Here is a 24,307-nt window from a genome sequence, read left to right as displayed (position 1 = left end):
TTGCCTTGGTAGTGTGAAGTTATGGTTGATCACTTTTTCATGAGCTTCAGTATCCTGTCTTGTTTTTTGTTCCTCACATCTATGAAGTTTGCCTTTCTTGTAATCTTCTTGTGTAAGGCCATTTCCAGGTGACTTGTTTTGTGTGCTTGACTGAAATGGACTCATCTTTGCTAGTTTTCTCTTTCCATTTCAGATATTTCGTACTCCTGAGGGAATGCTTTCAACTGAGCAAGGCGTTTATATTGCGGAGTCTGTTGTGTCCAAGAATGTTAGGCAAGCAAAAGGACGCTTCCGAGTTTATGGTAGTGATGACACCATGGTAATAGCACGTGAACTTGTCAGTGAGAAGTATTGAGATAGCTTATAATGTGTGTCCTAACCAGAAAGTTCATGGCTTCAGGACCAAGTTAGCTCTAATCACTCTGTTGTCAACTCAAATCATTCTACAAGGCGGGATGTACCCAATAAAGAAGTTGCTGGTGCTGGGAAAAAAGATGCTGGAAAATCAATGAAGAAAGCTGGCAAGTCTTTTACATATACTAATCTGGGATTGATGTCCCTCCCTTCCGCCGCCCCCCCCCCCCCCTCCTTGGCTTATATGTCTTTGTTTCTCTTATTTTAATGTTAACAGAGAAGACAAAAACGGCGAAAGAAGAAGCTCGTGAGTTGCAGCTTAAAGAAGAGGGTCGTATTCGTGAAAAGGTCATGTCAATTCAGCAGAATATTTCTTTGACACTCAAAGCTTTGGGAGAAATGGCCATCGCTAATCCCATATTCACACATAGTCAGCTTCCTTCTTCGGTTAGTTTTCTTTCTTGTAGGATACAGTATTTCATTCGCATGTTTGGCTCTCACATTCATATACTTGTGGTAGTTGTCAGTAGTAGTTACCTAGTTGAGGATTATGTTGTCCTTTAGAAGATTTTGTTATTTTGTTCAGTAGTGTGCATGATTATGAGAGATTTTACAGATATCAAAGATGCTGCTGATTGTGGTATTGTTGTACAAATAATTTTCTTTCAAGATAATTTTCCCATCGTAGTTAACATGAAGGAAGGATATACTCTTTGGATTTGAGGGATCTACCTCTCACACCTTTAGGGCATCAAATACTGTGACAAGTGTTTGACACTTGTGGACATGCTTGCAACATGATTTGCTGCTTAGGGATTATCCAGGAAAAGACATTAAGGGCTTGGACATGCTAATTTGATATTGTGGGCGTAAATTTCTTCTATTATTTGCAAAATTGCTGTTGAAGTAATATATCTTCTATTATTCTTTTATCAATAAGCATGAGTTCACCGAGTTTGGCAGCTTTGAAGACAATATATCTGCTACTCATAATGAGGCTGACATTTTCCATGCTATCATCTATTTTCAGGTGAAGTATGTGAATCCTTTTCTTCGTTCCCCAATTGTTGGTGATGCTGCCTTTGAGGCATTGGTGAAGCTTTCAAAATGTACTATTGATCCTCTTAGCAATTGGGCCCTTGAGATTGCCACTGCTTTACGCCTGATTGCCACAGAAGAAACTAGTATCTTGTGGGAATTATTTCCATCTATTGGCGAAGAGGAGGACAATGGAACACCATCATTGGGACTCTTTGAACGTCTAGTCAGCGGCTTAACCAGTTCGTGCAAATCTGGACCTCTTCCAGTTGACTCTTTTACATTTATTTTTCCGGTAACTATTCTACTCTATTTCTGTCGACTCACTGATTTGACGCTTCAACAAACTACCATTTACGTTCATCAATTTTTTGTGCAGGTAATTGAGAGGATACTGCTTTCTCCCAAGAAGACAGGTCTTCATGATGCTGTTCTCCAGATCCTTTTCTTGCACATGGATCCTATTTTACCTTTACCAAGGATAAGAATGCTATCAGTTACGCACCTGATACTAACAGCAAATTGCACTTTGCCAGTTGATCTCTCCAGTTATTATTTTACTCATGCTATACTTTGCAGGTTTTGTACCATGTTCTGGGCGTTGTCCCTGCTTACCAAACATCTATTGGCCCAGCACTGAATGAGTTGTGCCTTGGTTTATTACCAGATGAAGTAGCCCCTGTATGGCTTTGTTTGTTGTTAGTGCACTTTTGCAACCTTTCTCATTGTTCCATTGAAGCCCATTTAATTTCGTATGCTCTTTGGTCAGGCCTTATCTGGCATTTATGCCAAAGACATTCATGTTAGAATGGCTTGCTTAAACGCTGTTAAGTGCATTCCTGCTGTCTCCAATTGCTCAATTCCACAAAATGTTGAGGTTGCAACCAGCATATGGCTTGCTTTGCATGACATAGAGAAGGTGTAGAATCCTTTCTTTTCCCCAATTATATATTACTTGAGCTATGCTTATTTTTTGCTTATCTGTTCTATTCTTCACAACTGTGCCATATAGTGGACCACTCTGTGTTTCTTTCTGAAGTATTTCGCTCAATTGAAAATGTTTATCTTGATGTTTAAACTTTTTCCTTGTGTTTATATATCCACCGGATCTATGTTTCTTAAACTTGATGGCTCTTGTATTCATTTGGGCTTTGACTTGTTCAACTTCTCTTCCACTATCAAGAACCTGTTGTGGCAGAAGCTCTATGACGGATCTGAAATTTTTTTTGTGTTTCTTTTCTGTTTATTATAAAAATGTATTTTGCTGTTGATACCTGATGCATCTGTGCCTTAATTTGATAACTTGATGTCCCTTGTTTTTTATTTCATATTACCCTTTTTTTCAAAGGCATGTTGTTGATATTTTTTTTCCCTACTTATCTGACTTGTTCCTTGTGGTTTTTCATGGTTTCTTTATGGGAATGTTCAAAAATTCAATCTCAGGTATAATGATGCTAGTATAGTTTCACTGTGACGAACTAAGCTGACCCTATTTTCACTCTTAAACAATTTGATGGATTTTGTTCACTTTTACATGGTTCATGTTTACAAATTTTAATACCTACCATACTTGCTAAACAACAAAGGCAGAATAGTACTGTGGAAATCTTGTCATCATTTTGTTATTTTCTCAATTTTTCTTGTTGAATTTAGATAAATTGCTACAGCCACAAGCTTTATCCTTCCGTTGGATTGTTTTTGTAATGTGAGATGACTTGGATTATATACCTTAGCATTCACAATAGTGTTCCTTTTTGCTCCTGTCAGCCTGTTCTATGTGTCTAGAGATTATATGCACCTTTTGCTGGAGAAACTAGATTCCTGTGGTTCTGTTCTGTTGCCAGAGAAATTGAGAGAGGACAGGAGACAGAATAAAATATTTGGTTACTTGGTCTTAACTCAAATGATACGGGGGTGGGAATAATCACGATTTTATGGAAGATAATGGAGAACTTGGATAAACTTTATTTTGAAACTTATATTTCAATTTAATTTATGATCCTGGATGTCCAACTCATCTCGAAAGCTGAAAGAGCCCAAGCAAACTAAGTTTGTCATTCCTTTTCGCCTTCAGTCTGTTGCAGAAGTTGCTGAGGATGTATGGGATAGTTACCGTTATGACTTTGGTACCGACTACTCTGGACTCTTTGAAGCACTTTCACATGTTAACTACAATGTTCGAGTTGCTGCAGCAGAGGCACTTGCGGCTGCTTTGGATGAAAACCCTGACTCCATACAGGTAACATACTAATCGAACTTTGAAATGTGTGATTTGTAAACAATTAGTTTCACTTTTTCTGACCATGTGTCATTCAGGAATCCCTGTCAACTTTGTTTTCTTTATATCTTCGCGATGTTGGATTTGCTGAGGAGAATATTGATGCCGGTTGGCTTGGCAGACAAGGAATTGCTCTGGCTTTACTCTCTGTGGCAGATGTTCTTCGAACCAAAGATCTTCCTGTTGTGATGACCTTCCTGATATCACGAGCTTTGGTACCCATACTTGATGTCTTGCACACCTATGTTAATATCATTTAACTAAATCTGAATGCTCAACTTGATGTTCTTTCTTGAACTCCTTAGACTGGATATTGTGAAAACTATTTTCATGCAATCAGATGTGCAGTTTTTGATGGATTCGAGGAGGCACTTTCTTAGTTTTGCTATATAAATTTCCACTTTTACTTTTCTACAATTTCCTCTTCTTTTTGTGTCTGACTGAAATTGAACTTGGTGCATGAACTTCTACCTGCAGGCTGATCCCAATGCCGATGTTCGAGGAAGAATGGTTGATGCTGGTATTATGATTATTGACAAGCATGGAAGAGACAACGTTTCCTTGTTGTTTCCCATATTTGAGAATTACTTGAACAAAAAGGCAACTTCCCTCTCTAATGTTACCTGCTGGTTCTTACTTTTAAATCCTGATTTTATACTTGTAATATTGTCTCTATATATTATATTCCTGATCTAATTTTGAAAAATCTGCATTTCTTGGTTGCTATTATGTACATTTTGGACCTTCTGAGAGGTTGAGTTTACTAAATGAAACAGTATTTATTCCCTTACTTTCTTATCTATGAAACTTGCAGGCGTCAGATGAGGAAAAATACGATTTGGTGCGTGAAGGTGTGGTCATATTCACAGGAGCCCTGGCAAAGCATTTGTCAAAGGTCTGAGCCTTTCCTTATAAGCTGACTAACAGTGAAATGGATGTTTCACATGAAATTTCTGTTGATTTGTGTCATATTCCAGGGTGACCCTAAAGTTCATGCTGTTGTGGAGAAATTGTTGGATGTACTGAACACTCCTTCTGAGACTGTACAACGAGCAGTTTCTTCCTGCCTTTCACCATTAATGCAATCAAAGCAGGTATTCCGCTGGTTCCCTATAAGACTGAGACACTCTTTTCAAACTGCTTGTGCTTTTCTTGGGAACCATTTTTGAGTTCCTGATTTCTCTGCTTATAGTAAATTTTATATATCTTTAATCTGTTGTAGATTGTACCGATGTTCTTTGTGGTTTTGGATTAAGTGAATTTGTTTGTCCTATTTGTAACTTGGTTTCTGTGGACATAGCCAATTGAATCGGAGTCATGCTAACAAATTCTGATACTTTATGTGTATGGTACATGGACTTGTTAGCAATTAAAGTATGACAAATTTTTCCAACCTAAAGTGATCAGTCATTCTTACGGTTCCATGTGTTTGGATGGATTATCTCACTCTTATTCTAGTTGGCAAATTATATTCCACGTTAATGAGAGTGTTGGAGATAACTCAAAGAAAATATGCCTAAATTTTCTGGCACCTTATGCATCAGGAGGAAGCAGCAGCTCTTATTTCCAGACTTCTTGATCAGCTGATGAAGAGTGACAAATATGGTGAGCGTCGTGGAGCAGCATTTGGACTAGCTGGAGTGGTTAAAGGATTTGGGATATCATGTCTGAAGAAGTATAATGTTGTGACAGCCTTACGAGATGGGCTTTCAGACAGGTTTGATTTGGAGAGAGTTTCATGTCATAATTGTTGACTTCTTTACTTCTTTTCCTTTACCTCACGGTTACAGTAGTTGAGCAACAGCTGGAAGCAGGGATCTAGGCTTTTGAATTTGTGGTTACAAGAACGAGTCAGTTTAACTAATATTTGTATATTTTTTCCTTATAATTTAATTCGTGACCGGATGTTATCAAGGTAAATTAAAAGCAATAGATAAGGTACTAGAAAAATGTGTTCTTGAATATTTTTAGAGTAAAATGTTTATAATTGTATCAGAAAATATCAGATTTTGCTACATATTTTAAAAATTTAAGATCAAATTTCAAAATCTCAAAGTGTGCTATCCTATCGAAAGTAATTTTAATAGTTATGATAAGTTACAAATATTAAGCATTGCTGGAGAGATTTGTATATTGGACAAACTTTAGGTGCCATTTTGTAAATTTAACCAAACGTTGCTGGGGGTTTATATTCATCATTTACACGAGACCATATTGTTGAGGGTAAAAGTGGATCTTCACTGTTTGTTTTTCCTGATGTCCTCTTTCTGCTGCTGTGGCCTAATGAAAAGGAAATCTGTCAATGAATATTAAACCTTAGGGAGGAGGTACTGTGTACCGTACAAACATCAACCAAGGTCTCTACAATTAACTCCTACTTTTCGTCACCTGAATTCTGAATTTGACATAAGATCATAGGGACTTGGAAATTTTATGATGACAATCATGTATGGAATGCAATATAGGTCTTTTCAATTATCTGTTTGAATATTTCATTCAAATCACAACTGAAAAAGAATAATTTAGTATGATATAATTGGTGCATACAGTTCAGGTCAATTCTAATACTGAAGAAGTTGAATTGCAATTTGCAAACATGGATATCTTTACTGTTAAGAAGAAACTCACTGGAATGGGACTTGGATGACCAATAAGTTCTCATATTGCATTATATATGTGGATTTTTCTTTTCTCTTGTATACTCATAAGTGGAGTAACATGCTTATATTCTCAACCATTCTGTAGTCTACACACCTTGATCATTTTTGGCAATGGTTTTGGTATCGGATTGTGGGAATTATTCATAATCAGCAGGCTCCCTGATCCAGCAACAATGCTGTCATATTTTTGCACTGCAGAAATTCTGCTAAAAGCCGTGAAGGAGCTTTGCTGGCATTTGAATGTTTCTGTGAAAAGCTGGGGAGATTATTTGAACCGTACGTGTTTTGAGATTATCATGTGAAACATTTGCTCCCGTATTAACTCCTGACAGAGTGATGATGAACTCCCTCCCCTCTTTTTCCTTCAGGTATGTGATTCAGATGTTACCCCTACTCCTTGTATCCTTCTCTGATCAAGTTGTTGCTGTTCGAGAAGCTGCTGAGGGTGCAGCACGTGCAATGATGTCAAAACTTAGTGCTCAAGGAGTCAAACTGGTTCTTCCGTCCCTTTTAAAGGTTTTCATTTTCATACCAGCTCCCAAGTAAACTTGATTTTGCTAAACGTCTTCATTTGCATGTACCAGCTCCCTCGATGAACTTGGTTTTGCTAAAGTAGAACTTTAACTACTTGAGATTGATTTTGTGAGACTTGGTTGATTATAATGTTGATATAATTCCCAACTTGTAGATGAATGTGGTTGGATGTCGGACTAATTTTCTTCTGTTAGTCTCCTCCAAAAAAGTATGATAGTTTTCTGAAGTAGATTGTATCCAGAGCTTGATGTGTTTGCAGTTGCTTAATCATCTGAAATTCAGATTTTGACAAATTTCACTGAACTCTTAGCTGTTGGATCCCTCTGACTGGACTTGCCAAGGGAATTTTGTTCGAATTTCGTGGTTTGTTGGTTTCTAGTAAAATGATCTTCATATCTTCAAAATAGTAATCTATTATATCAGTTTCTGTTGTTGAAATGTTCCTCTGCCCTGCCTGACTTCTCACATCTAGATTGCTCCCCAAGTTCCAGATTGAGATATATGTATATATATATAGTACTGGGTATAAGTACATGTCAAGGATGACTTTTTCAGCTGAGCCATTCAAATTTTATTAACTTCATCATATAGTGGAATGATTGAAAAACTTCTACTTTTATATACTTGCATGTCTTGGTTGTGTTTTAGTTTCATGTCCTGGTACAGAGCTAGTTTAGAGATTGTTGAGCATTTTCATTTGTTTCTAGGGAACTTTACACCACGTGTAAATTCAGGATAATGTTTAATAGAAACAAAAAGAATTCAAACACAATAACAAATTTTGTGAATCTAGAATATCTGAAAGAGGTGGTAGTGAAATCCAAGTTGGTCCCAAATTTTTAGTTAGGAGATCAGGTTAAAACTTAAATTTCGAATTGCATAATATTGCCATCTTAATTGTAACGGAAGATATTCTCCTGTCTTAACCATGTAAATGCTTCCATCTTGTATCAAGACGCCAATATTGCTTTTCAAGATCTGCACATCATTTACTGATCACATATAGCTTTTACTTAACATTGGTATTTAACGGAAAAATATAAGGGCCATCTTTTGGAAATGACAGAAAAATTCTCTATATGCGTTCTAAGATATCTTCTTATGCTAACACCACAGTATAATGGTAAGAGTCGATTAAGCTGGTTTCGAGTTTTGTGCTTCCGTGGGAGTTAACATTATTCCTTCATCCTTTCTCAATTTGGTGTCCTCCGATCAGTTTCATTTTGTAAGCATGTGAGCAAAGGTTAACTATTGTGCTTCTCATGTCAGGGTCTTGAAGATAAAGCTTGGAGAACGAAGCAAAGCAGTGTACAGCTACTAGGTGCAATGGCTTACTGTGCTCCACAGCAACTCTCTCAATGTCTTCCCAAGATTGTTCCAAAGTTGACGGAGGTTTCTGATTTTAGATTTCCTCTGGCTTTTGTCTTTCTCTGCTTCTTACACACATAGAACGCATGTATGAAGTTTCAGTTGATGGGCTGCTAGATTTGAGCTGTTTTTTCGGTTTTACTACAGGTACTTACAGATACTCACCCCAAAGTTCAGTCAGCTGGGCAAACAGCGCTTCAGCAGGTAAAATAGAAATTATTCAAAGTTCAATTAGTGCACTTTATTATATTTTGATGAGTCTCCATTTCGGTTAGGTTGGGAGCGTGATTAAAAATCCAGAAATAGCAGCACTCGTCCCCACACTTTTGATGGGTCTCACGGATCCTAATGATTATACGAAGTATTCTCTTGATATTCTTCTCCAGGTAAAATATCAACCTCACTCATGTTCGTGGAGTGTGTCGTCTTAGTGCAAATGGGTTTCTAATGGCTTCTGAATTTTGCAGACAACCTTCATTAATACTGTAGATGCTCCTTCTCTTGCACTCTTGGTGCCCATAGTCCACAGAGGGCTGAGGGAAAGGAGTGCCGAGACAAAGAAGAAGGCTGCCCAAATAGTTGGGAACATGTGTTCGTTAGTTACAGAGCCGAAGGATATGATTCCTTATATCGGTTTGCTTCTCCCTGAAGTTAAAAAGGTAACTTTTTATTGATAACTACTGTAGCCAATTGTTAAGAGAAGGAATTTATATTAAAATTTAATTGTTTGTTAACAGGTTCTCGTTGATCCAATTCCTGAAGTTAGATCAGTTGCTGCAAGGGCGATTGGTTCTCTCATAAGAGGAATGGGAGAAGAGAACTTCCCTGATCTTGTTCCATGGTTATTAGATACTCTGAAGTCTGATGGTAGCAATGTTGAGCGTTCTGGAGCCGCTCAAGGACTGAGTGAGGTAAGAAAATAGTAATTTGTTTTTCTTTTTCATTTTCATCATTTGTTTGAAAAGTACATTATACTCCTGGTTGTATGAACAATGGTTATTATGATTACTTTCATTCTGTTTTCATTTGTGTTTGAGCTTCTCCATTTGAAGCACAGGGGGAAGGGTTTTCTTGGCTCATGCTCTCTAGAAATGGGTGGGACTCTGTTGTTGTTTTGGAGCTACTCTTGAATCACGGTTTTGATTACTGTTTAAGCTGAGATCAATTTCTGAACTGCCTTTGCACACTGACCAACATATCATCTATTTGACACTAATGTTCGAATTACGGATACACCCCTTGCCTTTTTTTAATTTACTAGTACACCTTACGGCTGTAGTTAATTAGAACTACACCACCTAGTGCAAAATCTTACACAAATACCCCATAGATAACACTAATAACCCCTCAGGGGTGTACTAGTAATGTTACGAAGGGCGGAGCGTGTTTGTGTAATTAGAACTAATCTCAAGGGGTGTCAGATGTAAGTCACTCTTGATATTATACATTCACAGCCAATTGAATCTGATATTCTGCTGCTTAATTGAAGGGTGCTGCTCACAGTACCCCTATGTTATAACATTGCAGAAGTTTGTCGTTGCTTACCTGTATACCTGACAAAGAAAGACACTCTGGAGAAAATCTTCTTTTACTTCTTTCAGAAATTGAAAAAATGTTGCTTCACTTATCAATGCTTGCAAATACTTTATGTTTAACGGCTTAGAGTTAGTGGTGTTTCACACCATTAATTTAAGTGAGACTTTTAGGTAGAATATTCTCAAGTTGATGAAATGTGGTTGTTCTTCATACTTTGAGATGTGATTTATTATTTTGATATTATGCATGGATATTGGTGAAAGGATGATTTCTTGGTTCTTATTATTTTTAATGGAAGTGACGATGCGATATGCTGCGTCTTCTGTCTTCAGGTACTAGCTGCACTTGGGACACAGTATTTCGAGGACATACTTCCTGACATTATAAGGAACTGTTCTCACCCAAAAGCTTCAGTTCGAGATGGTTACTTAACGCTTTTCAAGGTGAATATTGTTTTTCACTGGTTTCTGTATATCTTTGTTTCAATTCATGCAGGCTATATAATTTGATGAAACGTTTAAACTGTCCTGCAGTATCTGCCAAGATCTTTAGGTGTTCAGTTCCAGAACTATTTGCAACAGGTTCTCCCTGCTATTTTAGATGGTAAGCCCCGCTCCTCAAGTTATGGTTCAGATGAATGCTCAATGCAGCTGGTGTTCTGGTCAAACGGCTTCACTTTCATGTTTACTGGAGTTTTTGTAATGTTAGCATTCTTTTTGTCCAGGTCTTGCTGATGAGAATGAGTCTGTACGTGATGCGGCACTCAGTGCTGGGCATGTCCTGGTTGAGCATTATGCAACAACGTATGTGCTTATGAACGATATAGTTTCCTCTATATCTCGAGCGGTCATTCATATTTCTGCATCTTGATTGACTTTAATTCGATACTATTTGGTCCTGTATTCATATGATTTACTTGTTGCATTACGTGTGGCCAAACGATATGATGCTTCCACATAAAAGTTTTGAAACTTACCTTTAATAGCTTGCTGTATTCTTACTGCTTGAGGTGGCTTTTCAGTTTTAAGTTTAACTATTATGATCTGGAGTGGCCTTGCCTTTATATGTTTTCAGATCTCTGCCACTACTCCTTCCTGCTGTGGAGGATGGTATATTCAATGATAACTGGCGAATTCGACAGAGTTCTGTGGAATTATTAGGCGATCTTTTATTTAAGGTGTGTACTCTTCACAGCCTTTCTGGTCTTCTTTCCCTTGTTGAAGCTACATAATCGTATCATCTTATTTAGGTTGCTGGAACCTCCGGAAAAGCACTTCTGGAGGGTGGCAGTGATGACGAAGGTGCTAGTACTGAAGCACAAGGACGGGCTATTATTGAAGTTCTTGGAAGAGAAAAGCGTAATGAAGTTCTTGCTGCCTTGTATATGGTTCGTACTGATGTCAGCATAACTGTTCGGCAGGTATAGTGGTGTTAACTCTTTATTATGACTTCTGCTCTTGGTTTTGTATTCCAAGTTTTTCTCCGTCATAGTATTTTTATATTTTAACTTTATGTTCTGCCAGGCTGCATTGCATGTGTGGAAGACCATAGTTGCAAACACTCCAAAAACTCTGAAGGAAATAATGCCAGTGTTAATGAACACGTTAATCACTTCTCTGGCTTCATCTTCTTCAGAGAGGAGACAGGTGCCTTATTAAATGCTGTCTCATGAGATTGAAGAAATGTAATTTAGTGAACATATTATTGACATGTAAAATTGTTCTCTTAATAGGTTGCTGGACGATCATTGGGTGAGCTTGTCAGGAAGCTTGGTGACAGAGTGCTTCCTCTGATTGTTCCAATTTTAGCACAGGGTCTTAGTGACCCGAATCCTAGCAGAAGACAAGTGAGCGTTTCTTCTCTTTCCTATTGCAAACTATATTTTGCTCACCTGGCACCCAACTTAATAATTAAATGGCTGAATATGTGGTTGAGCTGTTGTTGCTTAATTGCAATCTTAGGTATTCACAAGAAGCAATTTCTGATATACATAGCAATAAACAAATTCTTTAACTGTTATTTGTTACTCTAACTTTGTGTAGTTATCAGTTTTGGAATCTGTAAGAAATGTGGTTATATATTTAAATATTTTTCATTATTTTAACTATTTATACAAATTGAGATGCAGGGTGTGTGCATTGGTCTAAGTGAAGTGATGGCTACGGCTGGAAAGAGTCAGTTGCTAACTTTCATGGATGAGCTAATTCCTACAATCCGGACTGCGCTTTGTGATAAGTCTGTATCATTTTTTTTTTCGGGTATGTAACTGCAGAACATGGTACATAGATTACTCATACCCTCCTTTTGTTTATCGCTTTCTACAGCACGCCTGAGGTTCGCGAGTCTGCAGGCTTAGCATTCAGTACCCTGTACAAGGTATCCTTTCAACATACCTATAAAAAGATTTGGTTGATGCGTAACTTTGTAAAATGAAAGTTCTTCATGTTTTTTGGTTATGTAGAGTGCTGGTATGCAAGCAATCGATGAAATTGTTCCAACGCTTCTTCATGCTTTGGAGGATGAACAAACCTCTGATACTGCTCTAGATGGCCTAAAGCAAATCTTGAGGTATGTTTTAGGTTCATATCTGTGGTTGCTTTGTATTATTTTTTTAACAGTTGCAATACTAAATTATCTTTGTTAATTATAGTGTCAGGACCACTGCTGTGCTACCTCATATCCTCCCTAAGCTCGTTCATCTTCCACTGTCGTACGTACAAACGTTTGCAGATTTCTTGAACTTTTTATATGGACAGTACTCTACATTTTTACCAACATATCTTGGTTTGCCTACAGCGCCTTCAATGCGCATGCTTTGGGAGCTCTGGCTGAGGTTGCAGGACCTGGTCTAAATTTCCACCTTGGTACTGTCCTTCCTGCTTTACTTGCTGCTATGGGCGATGATGATAAGGTATGTGGTGCTCCTGATCTGCAACACTTAAAATATTTAACAGCATACTGTTCAGTTACAAAAATAAACCAGTTTCACGTTTTGTGTTACCCGAGGGGTTTTAAGATAGAGAGTCTTGTTCCCTTCACCTTCATCAACATGTGTCAAGACAACTCCTCCCACTTTGTGGTTTCCTGATCTTCCAATGGAGATCTATAAAGTATCGTTATAATTACATAAACATCATTAAAGATGAGAATAGAGGTGCCTTTTTTTGGGGGGGGGAATGATTCTTGTGTTTGACCTCAGATAATAGTGAATTATGATCAAATTCTTAACCGACAACAATCTGAAGTAAAAATGGGTTGTTGACTTTGAGATCTAATGAATGACCCCTAATATATTTGTATTAGTCAGCATGACTCCCTCTTGTGTCGCAACTTTCATATAATTGATGCACAATGTCCAATTTGCTTGGTTACCTGCACAATATATGAGACTGTGTCCATGCTTCTAGATACTTAATTATATAATTTGAAATTGCATAAATACTTATTAACTGAATATTCTGCCCACTTAGAATGAGATGACCAAAACTGAAAATATTTAATCATACATGCTGTTGCGTTCTCTGCCTCCATTACCTAATTTTGATCTTGCTTATTTATGTGGTTAAGTGATGTTTATTTATGCTTCTGCTTTTCTTTGAAATTGTAGAATGTTCAGGAGTTGGCAAAGAAGGCAGCAGAAACAGTCGTCTTGGTTATTGATGACGAAGGCACAGATTCTTTGATCTCCGAGCTTCTAAAAGGCGTTGCTGATAATCAGGCAGGAAATGTTTGTTGTTGACCTGCAATATTCTCTGGACCACCTCTGAGTCCTGCACAAAGAATAAAATAACTACTAGCAAAGAATCCTAATTGATTGCTTATTCATTCTTCCAGGCTTCGATAAGAAGAAGTTCTTCGTATCTGATTGGGTACTTCTTCCAGAATAGCAAATTGTATCTGGTTGATGAAGCACCAAACATGATATCTACCTTGATAGTTTTGCTTAGTGATCCCGATTCTGCTACAGTTGCGGTAATGTCCAAAAGGATATCTAGTGTTGTATCAGTTTAGGTTCTGCATTTTTCACCCTGTGACATTTTCTATAGGTTGCATGGGAAGCATTGCTGAGGGTTGTAAATTCAGTGCCTAAAGAGGTTCTTCCTTCATATATTAAGCTGGTCCGGGATGCGGTGTCTACATCTAGGGACAAAGAACGCAGAAAGAAGAAAGTAAGTTTTGACAGTCTGCTATTTTGTAATTGCAACAGATGGAAGATACCTTGAATGAGATACGGAATTTTTTTTTATTAAATTCATCTGCTGAAGATCAGTTATTTATGATTAAGTTATGAGCATTTATTCCTTGGATACAGGGAGGACCTGTTCTAATACCTGGATTTGCTCTGCCAAAAGCTCTTCAACCTGTACTACCTATCTTCCTCCAGGTACTAAATCGAATTTCACTGAAGTTGATTATCTAGATATCTGCAGTCTGAAAGTAGTTGGTTTTCGGCCCTCACCAAAAAGGGGCTAAAAAGAACAAAATAGAAACAGAATAAATATCATAAAGTGATCCCCCCCCCCCCAAGAAAATTGCTGTCTGGAATAGCAACTGAGCACTTTCAAATCTATGCAGCAATTTAATTTTTCTTGTCAATGTTCTTGGTTCTGCGTGCAGCTTCTGGAGAGTGGTACTATATTAATCATTTTTTAAGTTATCAACTCGGAACTTTCAAAATTGTTTTTCTTATTTTTTTATGTTTTTGAATAATTGAATGAAGAATCTAGAAGCCGTATGTTTCATGTTTATTATAACAGTTATGCTTATGAAGCCTGTGATTGATGTCATATCATATTTTCTTGTATGTTTTCGTTTCAAATTCTTCTTATATTAGCTTCTTAGAAGACCTGATGTGTAATTTTATGTTTCTCAGGGTCTTATAAGTGGATCTGCTGAACTAAGAGAACAGGCAGCTTTGGGTCTTGGCGAGCTGATAGAAGTGACAAGTGAAAAGGCTCTGAAAGAGTTCGTTATTCCAATTACAGGGTATGTGATATGATATTTTTTATTCACGCGTTTAAGCTGAAGCTGCTTAGTGCTCAATTAGATACTTCTCTTTGGGTTTTCCTGACATATAAAACATTTTGGTTCTTGGACTGATTTTTACTTTTCACGGAGATTTAGTATTATTTCTGACCATGCTTTGTGGGAATCTTAGTTGCTAATTTATCTTACAAAACCTTTGTATATATATATTTTTTTTTCAAATTTATATTATCAAAGAGAAAATCTACTTCTAATTCGGTGATGTCCTTTTCTATTTGAAGTATTTTAATATCAGAATAATTATGTGTGTACTTATATATTATATTTTTCATTAGAATACGTTTTCACTTAAATATTTAGACAAATTAATTTACTGCACAAATGTCATCATATTCTGTACACAGTTATCAGCTTCCTAACTGGTTTGTCCCTTGCATGACCCTTTGACGTTTCTAAAGTAAGTTGAACGCGCACATTAATCTTACATGTGCTTTTCTTTAGCCCACTGATTCGCATCATAGGAGACCGATTTCCTTGGCAAGTAAAGAGTGCAATTCTGTCAACTTTGAGTATCATGATACAGAAGGGTGGTATTGCACTAAAGCCTTTTCTTCCCCAACTTCAAACAACTTTTGTCAAGTGTCTACAAGACAATACAAGGTTAGTTCATGGGAATTTTGCTCAATTTAATGCTATCTGTTAGGCCTTTACCCGTGGAGTGATATTGGCATGGAGAACTAATTTACTTATTTAAGCCTTCATTTCACCATCCTATATTGTGTTGTAGGACTGTACGTTCAAGTGCTGCATTCGCCCTTGGAAAGCTTAGTGCTCTCAGTACCAGGATCGATCCCTTAGTTGGTGATCTTTTGTCTGGTCTGCAGGTGAACTTCAGAAATTCATCTTTCATGCTCAAGTGGGCTTAAATCTCTAGAATATAATCAAACTCATTATTGGTTACCAGGCATCAGATCTTGCAATTCGGGAGGCAATATTGACAGCTTTGGAAGGCGTGATAAAGAATGCTGGGAAAAGTTTAAGTAGTGTGGTTATAATACGTGTCCATACCCAGCTAAATGATATCATATATAGTGAAGATGATCAAATACGAAGTTCTGCTGCCAGTATCTTGGGAATTTTATTGCAGGTGAATGGCAGTAATCTTTGCAAGTTATTATAACCTATGACATTATTTCATGAACTTGTTCTTATTCTCCATGGACCTTAAATAATTTTTATTCTAGAAAGTCTGGTCCCAGTTAAAATTATATATGTGTATTATTCATAGGTCAAGAGGAAAGTGGTGTTCTATGTGTTGATGAGTAATGATATTTGTGTGACAGTACTTGGAAAACGCTCAGATTTCTGAAGTACTTACGGGAGTAACAGATTCAGCCTCCTCTTCTACTTGGACTACAAGGCATGGATCTATTCTTGCTATATCTTCCATGCTTAGGCATAATGCTGCCATAGTTTGTGCCTCTCCATTGTTTCCAAGCATTATGGAATGTCTGAAAAGTTCAATGAAGGATGAAAAGGTATGTCCTTGTTTTATCACTTGAATTTTCACATGAAATTTTATCACCAATTGAAGTTACTTTAACACAATAGGACTTTCTAAACATCAATTTGCCATCACAGTGGAATGATAATTTTAGGGGAGTTATTTTGTGCCAGGAGCCATCTTTAACACTTATTATGCCAACGATGGCTTGTGATGGGTTGCTAGGTGCAATGCCTATCTATATTCAGTTTCATGTATATTAGAACGGAGTTGGCATTCTGATTATTGAATTTTCAGGAGTTATATATTTTTTTGGTAATGCCTTATGCTTCTAATACTTTGGTTTTATGTAGTTCCCTGTTCGAGAATCGTCAGTTCGAGCTTTGGGAAGACTTTTTCTATATCAAATCAGGAATGATCCTTCAAACACTGCTGCGCATGTGGCTACTTTGAACTATTTGGTATTGGCAATGCAGGATGACTCAAGTGAAGTCAGAAGAAGGGCCTTAAATGCTCTGAAGGCAGTTGCCAAAGTACATATGTTGCATCATCATGACTACAATAGTAGCTTATTTTATGTAACTCTATTAAATGTAAACCTTAACTACTTAATCTTGAAAATTTATGCAGGCAAATGCCCAGGGGCTCATAATTCATACTTCTTTATTTGGACCTGCGCTTGCTGAATGCCTAAAGGATGGATCTACGCCTGTTAGGCTAGCTGCAGAAAGATGTGCTCTGCACAGCTTCCAATTGTCAAAGGGTATGCATTTCTTGCTTCCTGTTGCCGCTAAGTTATCTTGATTTCCAATTTTGAAGCCAACTCCATGATCCAGATTTCTGCTTAAGTTTTGGTGATGTGGACTTCCCTGCTTTAGTTCATTCCTAACTCCAGGTCTGCTTGTCTTCCAGGAACAGAATATGTTCAAGCTGCACAAAAATATATCACAGGTTTGGATGCTAGAAGAATATCAAAACTCCCGGAACACAGGTGAGAAATTTTGTTCATCTCACCTCTTGCGGATCTTAGTGGATGCTTTTTAATGCTATTTTTCTTGCACTCTTGGTACCCATATATTTAAGAAATTGTGTGGCTGTTACAATTGTTCTTTCTTCTATGCAAAATATTTCTGCAATTACGTGTGCCTCTAATTTAACCTTTCTTTTCTCATCTTAAGCCTTCATTTAATGATGTTTAAATGTACCACTGATGTCATAATAAACGGAATCTCGCAAATTAATGGTGCATGATGTGGTCTAAAGTCTTTGCATTGTTTTCTGGTACAAATTTTATTAGACATAGACTGCAAGCTTTTCTCAAGTATGTAAAATGTTTAACAATCCCGACATAACTGGCTCCATTGGTACAGTGATGACAGCGAAGAGAGTGAAGGTGAGGTCAGTGGCTGATTAAGACTTTGAAGTGCAGTTTTGACCTATACAGTTTGGGCCCGTCGTTGAAGGTTTCTTGAATCTCTTGAGCAGGGAGAAACGGGGTCAAGTTAATACCCCGGAATCCCCTTTTTGTTAAGAGGATCCGATACACCCATATATACTCAAGTATACACCCACTGAAGAAGGGCACTTCCTGGTTCATCTCTGTTTTGTAATTGCTGATGTTGTCGACAGCCATTTTGTCCTTGCAGAGGAACTCAGAGTGAGATCCTGTTTCTATATAAACGTTTCTGGAACAATGAAATCTACGGCTAATGAAAATTATAGTGTTATTCAAATGTCCTGAATTAGGGGTGTGTGAGATTTCATAGATTTTGTATTTATGCTTTGGTTTGATTTGATTTGAGCATCCAAATTGCTGGTCGCTTTGTTTGGCGTCTTGCGGTTGAAAGGTGGTATAAGTACTTAGAATTTGTTGAAAGCTGAAATAAATGTAACACATAAGTTTTCGTTCAGATAAATATCAAATTATTTTTCTTTTCAATGTAAAGTTTAATACATAAAAGTCAAAATTGCAAAAGTAGTCCTATATGTATAGGTGGTAAAATTAGTCCCGTAGTATTTGATTGATAATTTTAATCCTGTAGTTTCAATTTAGTGGCAATTTTAATCACTCTAACAAAAAATTGTTAGATTTTTTAGTTGGACAAATTGGGGCGTAGAATTTTAAATTGGTTGAGGGGAAATGATGGGTTGGCAAAGGCGAAGCTTTGGCCAGAAGGCTAGCGTCGAGGTCATTCACCAGACGGGAAAATTGAGGGATGAAATGTTATGATTCAAATTCAGCTGAAGTATTAGGGTTCAAATTGACTTAATTCGAATCCTAGCATTCCATCCTTCAATTTCTCCCTCTAATGAACGATCCTGATGCCGGCCTTCTAACAGTAGCTTCGCCTTTGCCAACCCATCATTAACCAATTTTCATATATGTTCACTCCCTTTCAACTAATTTTCATTTTCATTCATTTCCCCCCTCGTATTGGTAGAGAAAGGCGAAAGATAGTCTTTTCCCCTTTATTTTTAATTTTTTTCTTATGTCAATATCTTAAGAGGATATTGTGCATTTAATTCAAACTTAGTTGGCAATCGGAACCCTAAACGCCAACTTGTCCGATTAATATTTGGAGATTTTTGGTCGGAAGGACTAAAATTACCACTAAATTGAAACTTATAGGACTAAAATTATCAATTTCAATATTTATGGGATTAATTTTGCCACTCCCCCATATATGCAGGACTAATTCTGCAATTTTGTCTGTGTATGTATATAAATTTTTCAATGTCAGTTGCCTCTAAACTCTTTTAACAATCATCTACTGAGTCTTGAGTCCGGCGTATCCTCTTTAATTCTGGAAGTGGAAATTATAAATAAGAGTTGCGTTTGTTACGAAATTAATTCTTATGAGACTTCATAAAAGTTAGATTTAGGAAATACTATGTTGTGAGAAAAATTAGGAGAGCTGAGCAGAACTGCAACTGAAACCAATATAATATCATGAAACAGGTGGGCAATTAGCATTAGAATTCTATAATTTATGGACAATCAACCTTAAAGTATGTCGACTTATCAAGTAATTGAGATTTAGTGAGTCCCTTGTGATTTATTATTTGTGAATTGAGCTCAAAATTAAAAATTTGATTTAGTGGAAAGAGGAAAGTTTAGTATACTTTCAACTCATATTGCCAACACAAAATACAAGGGGAAAAAAGAAAGAAAAGAAGTAGAAGATTAAATGAAAATTAGTAATAAAAGAATCAAAATACAACGTTACTACTATTATAACATGTACTAAAATGTAGAATGCGTGAATGAGTACACTGTACATTCATCAACTTAACACATTAGGCTTCTGCAGTCTGAGAACTCCAAATACAAATCAAGTTTAAGATCCAACAACACAATTCACATGATAGAACGACGCTATTTCCTAAGGTGTCTGATGATCAAGACACTGTCAGATAACCTTGTAAATCCACCAATAACCCAGAAAACCAGCAGCCCTTTTTCCCAAGAGCCTGTGTCTCATAACTCTGTACGTTTCTGGTAAATAAAACATAAAATTGCATTTAAAGCACAATCAAAAACTATATTCAATTTGTAGTATACTTTGGAATACAAGAGCAGCATAATTAAACCAAACCTAACACCACAAAGACGTTCAAGTTCCGCGGTCCCGAGTTTGCAAATGCCATCATTATCAGTAACAGGCACGTCGAGATGCAACACATGAAATGCTATCAAAGTTAGCTCTCACTTGTAGGCACAGAGGAGAATGCAATTTCTTCATTGTCTTGTGTTGTGGCTTCCATAATAGAGCTGTCCAGCCAAGAGACCTTTCACATTACATCCACAAGCCAGATTCACTGCCCTGCCAATAAAAGGACTGTGGCTTTCTTTAATGATTCGCACGCTTTCCTCAGATCATATTCTGTGTGAGCAGCAGAAACAAATAATCTGATTCCAGCAGGTAACTTGCACTTGTCTGTTGTTGATATTTTTGAAGTTGCAACGGAGATGGAGTGTTCTTTCAATAACTGCAAACACATCATCTGGTTCTCAGCGCATCATATTTATTTTTGGCAGAGAGTGAAACAGGTCCAACACAGACACATAGACATGGCTTAAGAGTTGAGACCACTTACATGATTAGCATTATCTTCCACAACTCGAAGATCAACCTTTATGGATCCTGTGGACCTCTGCAGTCTCAGAAAAACTATCGGTGATTCCAGATCATTGACTATTTCAAGGCCTTGGAGGTCTGACAAACCTGCTGTAATCCATACATGATATCAGGCAGAGAATTTTTTATGGGAACACATTCTGCTACCCAATATCCTACCAATTTATTTAGCAAGTACCAACAAGCACTGAAACTCTCTAATTCTCCAGCAAGAAATTTTACAATGACGATGTCATACCATTGTTAGGGAGACATAAAAACTACTTGACAAAAGAAAATACTATCTACAAGGATATAAATAACTTATAGGATAAAGATGCATCCAATTCCTTAAAGATTGCTCAGATGCTTAGTTTCTGACAAAAATAACGAACAAGGCAACACTGGAGCCCATTCCTCCAATAAAACAAAAAATGCATGAAAGGGGAAAATGGATCAATTGAAACATCCTAGGGGATTAGCAACAAAGTTGAAGGTTGAATGCTCCAACCTAATACATAAAACCAATTTTATTTTGAGTTGGAAATATGTATGTGTTTCTATGCAAGAGTGTATGATATAAAAGGTGCGATAACTGAGGTTTTTAAGGCCATCTAAAATGAGCCACTACTTTCCATTATTTAAGACATGCTTTATGCGTATACCACCCTAAACACAGGAAGCCTACTCAAGTGCTACTAGAGTTCCTGATGAGGTACACATTTATGTTGGTTTCAGGGAGGCATCCAGAATACCTATCCTTTTGCCAGCCAAAGACACAGCAGGTAAACCTAGACCATTCAATCTCCCAAAACTAGGGTTCGGATTTGCATTCATAATGGACACCAAAAAACATGCACCCCTGGTGATCAATCACTCGAGAACTTCCGTGCAAAACCCTCCTTCAGCAGCCAATGCATGTCCCATTGAGGCAGTGACAATATCCACCTTCGCAATCTAGCAAAAAACTAGTGGAATGGAGAAGATGACAAAATTATACAACCAATTAATCAGCAAGGTGGTGAGAACTTACTGGAACTTTGGAACTTTGCAATGTTTAGTTAGACCTCTACCAGTACTTCCAAGAACTCCAAAAGAATTTCTTTCATCTAGTATACCCAGAATTGGTATTTCTCCTTCAATTTGATGATTTCATCCAGTAGCGCAATTTGACCAGAATTCTGGAATTACACCAGATCAGTCAGAAGAAAACTTTTCATGATCCAGCACAAAACTCCGAAGTAAGTTGCTTGACCATGGAAGTCAAATAGGAGTGAAGACACAAATATATTGACAGCACAAGTCCTCATTTTCCCATATTGAATAGAATTCATCTCCCACAAACACCCACCATATCAGTGAAATTTCAACGAAGACAAAAAACAAGACACAAAGAATAATTAAAACTAATGTTACGGCTGCAAGAAAAAATACCTGATAGACAGCTTCTACAATGATATGACGCCTAAGCTTCTTAGCTCGTCTGCTCTCGTGCGTAACATTCTCCAGAATGCTTTCTAAAGACAACATGTCATTGTGCTTGAAATAAACAACAGTACTCCTAGAGAGGTGAAGGCCATTTTGTATTCCCCAATGGACGCCCTCGTCACTGTAAGAGCCACCAACGCCCAAACAAGAGAGGAAAAAGAGGAAAAATGATCAATGTTCAAAGAATTAATTTGAAGAGATTACTTATCTGCCACAAGAGAAAAATGAAGTAATCTCTAAATTATCACATTTACCAAAGTTACCACATTAAAATGCACAAAACTCTAAGTTACCACATTTACCAAAGTTCACTACTTGTAGCTTATCATGCCCTAAAAGACCAAGGTAATTTGCTGCTGGGAAGTTCACTACTTCTCTACCATTGACTACACTCTACACTGTGTGGTCCAGCAGCACTGCATAAAGGAACTCATATGTAACTACGAATCTAAAAGTTCACAGCATAGTCTTGAAACTAAAGTCTTAAGTGCAAAAGAAATTTCAGCTGTGAATCAGAAGAAATGCTATCATTTCAGTGAAGAACTAATGTCACACAAAAAGGTCATGCATGTAAATTGAAGCAATGCCATAAGAGGAAATGAAATATTTATGTTCCACCTATTTTGTTAATACTTATTATATTTCTTCAGGTGAACATAATAATTAAGCTGAAAAAAGGAGAAATAAATTTAATTTCCACATTATCTACAGAAAAATTGAAAAAACGGTCGGATAAAAAAAAATCACCTTTCCAATACTGGAGGTTCATACTTCATGTCTTCAGTAATAGAAGGAATGACGTTTTCTGGGATGCATTCATCCATAACTCATCTACTTTGAAATCATATCCTATACAGCGCATAACTTCAAGCCTTCTACTCGAAGATCAAGATTCAGATTCAACAAGGACTGTATAAACTACTATGTGTAGTATTATTTCACAGTATTCGTTCTTTATGAAAACAGGAAACAGGATATATATATATAGATATATATATATATATACACTGTAAACAATCCTCTAGTAAGCCAATAGATAAGGGCTGGAAACTGTAGTAACGAAATTAGCAAAATAGAGTAGAATGGAATGTCTTCGTATGCAAACTAAAGTAGATTAGAACAACTTTGTCCAAAATCCCAGATAGGGGAACATTGCAATCAGTAGTCTCATCAAAAGTGGAGTATCTCCCTTTGTTCTCCTCCTTAATTTTACTTCCGCTTGAGCTCTTGGTTCATTTGCGTTTTTAGCAGATCCAACACGAGGTTCCTTATCCACTCTTTGTTGATTATCTAGCTCGTCCCATCCATTGAATCTTTGTTGTTTACATTTCTCATTTTTGGTAGAAATATTATTTGCATCTACCCATGACTTATAATTCCCAGCTTCCTTTCCCTTCTGAGTTCGGAATTCTTTTTCTTTTCTCACTCTAGTACGGTTTGTGGCTCCAACAAAAGGCCTCTTCTTGTTCTTAGGTCTTGGTCTTGGGGGTTCATTGGCCCTTCCCAATAATGCTTCAGCAGCCAAAGAAAGTGCTGATTGGGCAAGGGGTAGTGCCAAGGCCATGATGATAGTGTCAGGTCCCGTTCCAAGCAGCAACGAGATGATAACTGCAGGAATCATCCACCCAAAGGCTCGAAAAATCTGCAGTAAAGCTAACACCATTGCATCATAAAAAGTGCAAACAAAATTCCCGGCATGACTACTTAGCATCATGTGTAGTGAAATATTAGCTGAAAATGAGTTGCCCTAGAATGCATCTTACGAAATTGTAAATCACTAGTTACTGCGCCTAAGAGTACAAAATCGTAAAATTTCTCACTTTTTCAACCCTACTCTGCCCATGTGAACTTTAAAATTTAAGACAGGTGAGTATAAAATAATCAAGCAACGAATTTCTCATGGGTTTGCCAAGATTCACTACAACTATGGGATAATATTATCTTAACTCTACATTAATAGCACTGAAGATATAGCAAAAAATTGAGTCCAAAAGACTACCTTAAAAACCCAATTAAACCCAATGGAAGCTTCGAGAATCCCAAACCCTTCGTCGTCTTCGTCGTCGTCTTCATCAGACCACCAAATCCTCTCTTTCGCTGAGTTTCTGAAACTATACTCCTCATCATACTCCTCCGCCACATAAGAGTCTGTAAATCTGGAGCGCTGCCTGGGGTTTACATTCTTCTCCCAATCCCACCGCGAGCCGCCGCTCCGGCCACCGGAAAAACACCGCCACCAAAGAATTTTACCATCACCATAACCATCATCCAAGAACCGACTATAACAATTACGGCAAATTGGAAGGGGGAAATGGCAGAGAAATTGAGAGCCCATCATCAACGGTGACGATTCATGAAAGCCCCATTATCGGGAGTAAATGAAAAATGGAAAGTAGAACAATTCCATCACGGGGTACAATATTGTGATGCAGTCACTTTATCC

General features: G+C 37.3%; 2 protein-coding genes across 10 annotated transcripts in view; one reads left to right on the top strand and one right to left on the bottom strand.

Annotated features, from left to right (window-relative positions):
• ILA (putative protein kinase regulator ILITHYIA) overlaps positions 1-18,197 on the top strand; it is a 28,209-nt gene extending 10,012 nt beyond the window's left edge. The window contains exons 16-60 of the mRNA XM_088879389.1: positions 194-319; positions 401-521; positions 632-801; positions 1,385-1,687; positions 1,772-1,888; positions 1,972-2,073; positions 2,162-2,311; positions 3,467-3,631; positions 3,709-3,885; positions 4,148-4,270; positions 4,485-4,565; positions 4,648-4,764; positions 5,215-5,387; positions 6,529-6,606; positions 6,699-6,846; positions 8,134-8,256; positions 8,380-8,436; positions 8,508-8,618; positions 8,700-8,891; positions 8,970-9,143; positions 10,101-10,211; positions 10,302-10,371; positions 10,493-10,571; positions 10,843-10,945; positions 11,018-11,188; positions 11,292-11,414; positions 11,501-11,614; positions 11,897-12,003; positions 12,093-12,144; positions 12,230-12,336; positions 12,419-12,478; positions 12,565-12,679; positions 13,376-13,486; positions 13,603-13,740; positions 13,815-13,937; positions 14,081-14,152; positions 14,642-14,754; positions 15,256-15,414; positions 15,542-15,638; positions 15,719-15,901; positions 16,098-16,292; positions 16,612-16,791; positions 16,889-17,021; positions 17,171-17,249; positions 17,629-18,197. Of these exons, the coding sequence (XP_088735515.1) occupies positions 194-319; positions 401-521; positions 632-801; positions 1,385-1,687; positions 1,772-1,888; positions 1,972-2,073; positions 2,162-2,311; positions 3,467-3,631; positions 3,709-3,885; positions 4,148-4,270; positions 4,485-4,565; positions 4,648-4,764; positions 5,215-5,387; positions 6,529-6,606; positions 6,699-6,846; positions 8,134-8,256; positions 8,380-8,436; positions 8,508-8,618; positions 8,700-8,891; positions 8,970-9,143; positions 10,101-10,211; positions 10,302-10,371; positions 10,493-10,571; positions 10,843-10,945; positions 11,018-11,188; positions 11,292-11,414; positions 11,501-11,614; positions 11,897-12,003; positions 12,093-12,144; positions 12,230-12,336; positions 12,419-12,478; positions 12,565-12,679; positions 13,376-13,486; positions 13,603-13,740; positions 13,815-13,937; positions 14,081-14,152; positions 14,642-14,754; positions 15,256-15,414; positions 15,542-15,638; positions 15,719-15,901; positions 16,098-16,292; positions 16,612-16,791; positions 16,889-17,021; positions 17,171-17,249; positions 17,629-17,668 (5,643 nt within the window). The 3' untranslated portion in view covers positions 17,669-18,197. The remainder of the gene's footprint in view (positions 1-193; positions 320-400; positions 522-631; positions 802-1,384; positions 1,688-1,771; positions 1,889-1,971; positions 2,074-2,161; positions 2,312-3,466; positions 3,632-3,708; positions 3,886-4,147; positions 4,271-4,484; positions 4,566-4,647; positions 4,765-5,214; positions 5,388-6,528; positions 6,607-6,698; positions 6,847-8,133; positions 8,257-8,379; positions 8,437-8,507; positions 8,619-8,699; positions 8,892-8,969; positions 9,144-10,100; positions 10,212-10,301; positions 10,372-10,492; positions 10,572-10,842; positions 10,946-11,017; positions 11,189-11,291; positions 11,415-11,500; positions 11,615-11,896; positions 12,004-12,092; positions 12,145-12,229; positions 12,337-12,418; positions 12,479-12,564; positions 12,680-13,375; positions 13,487-13,602; positions 13,741-13,814; positions 13,938-14,080; positions 14,153-14,641; positions 14,755-15,255; positions 15,415-15,541; positions 15,639-15,718; positions 15,902-16,097; positions 16,293-16,611; positions 16,792-16,888; positions 17,022-17,170; positions 17,250-17,628) is intronic.
• Positions 18,198-19,435: 1,238 nt separating this feature from the next.
• On the bottom strand, positions 19,436-24,307 carry LOC105161163 (long chain base biosynthesis protein 1b-like). Of its 9 annotated transcripts, none has more exons than XM_088879893.1 (6): positions 23,864-24,307; positions 22,612-23,506; positions 21,811-21,985; positions 20,357-21,557; positions 19,855-20,248; positions 19,436-19,754 (listed from the first exon to the last, which is right to left on the bottom strand). In XM_088879893.1, the coding sequence occupies exons 1-2, from the start codon at positions 24,200-24,202 to the stop codon at positions 22,979-22,981; spliced, it is 867 nt and encodes a 288-aa protein (XP_088736019.1). In that variant the 5' UTR covers positions 24,203-24,307; the 3' UTR covers positions 19,436-19,754; positions 19,855-20,248; positions 20,357-21,557; positions 21,811-21,985; positions 22,612-22,978. The 9 variants fall into 9 exon arrangements, with proteins under 9 accessions (XP_088736019.1, XP_088736017.1, XP_088736021.1 ...); XM_088879891.1 differs by having other exon boundaries at positions 19,436-20,248; positions 20,357-20,487; positions 21,132-21,557; XM_088879895.1 differs by having other exon boundaries at positions 19,436-20,248; positions 20,357-20,484; positions 21,132-21,557.

Source organism: Sesamum indicum, linkage group LG4 (genome assembly GCF_026168435.1).
Source record: "Sesamum indicum cultivar Baizhima isolate 11 linkage group LG4, ASM2616843v1, whole genome shotgun sequence".
NCBI lineage: Eukaryota > Viridiplantae > Streptophyta > Magnoliopsida > Lamiales > Pedaliaceae > Sesamum > Sesamum indicum.
Note: the sequence above shows the minus strand (reverse complement) of the source record. Positions and strands in the feature narration are given on the sequence as shown.

Coding starts and splice junctions, on each gene's coding strand:
- LOC105161163 (XM_088879890.1), bottom strand. CDS start 24,202: ATGATGGGCTCTCAATTTCTCTGCCATTTCCCCCTTCCAATTTGCCGT. Junction 23,507..23,863: donor GGTTTAATTGGGTTTTTAAG/GTAGTCTTTTGG, acceptor GCTTTACTGCAG/ATTTTTCGAGCCTTTGGGTG.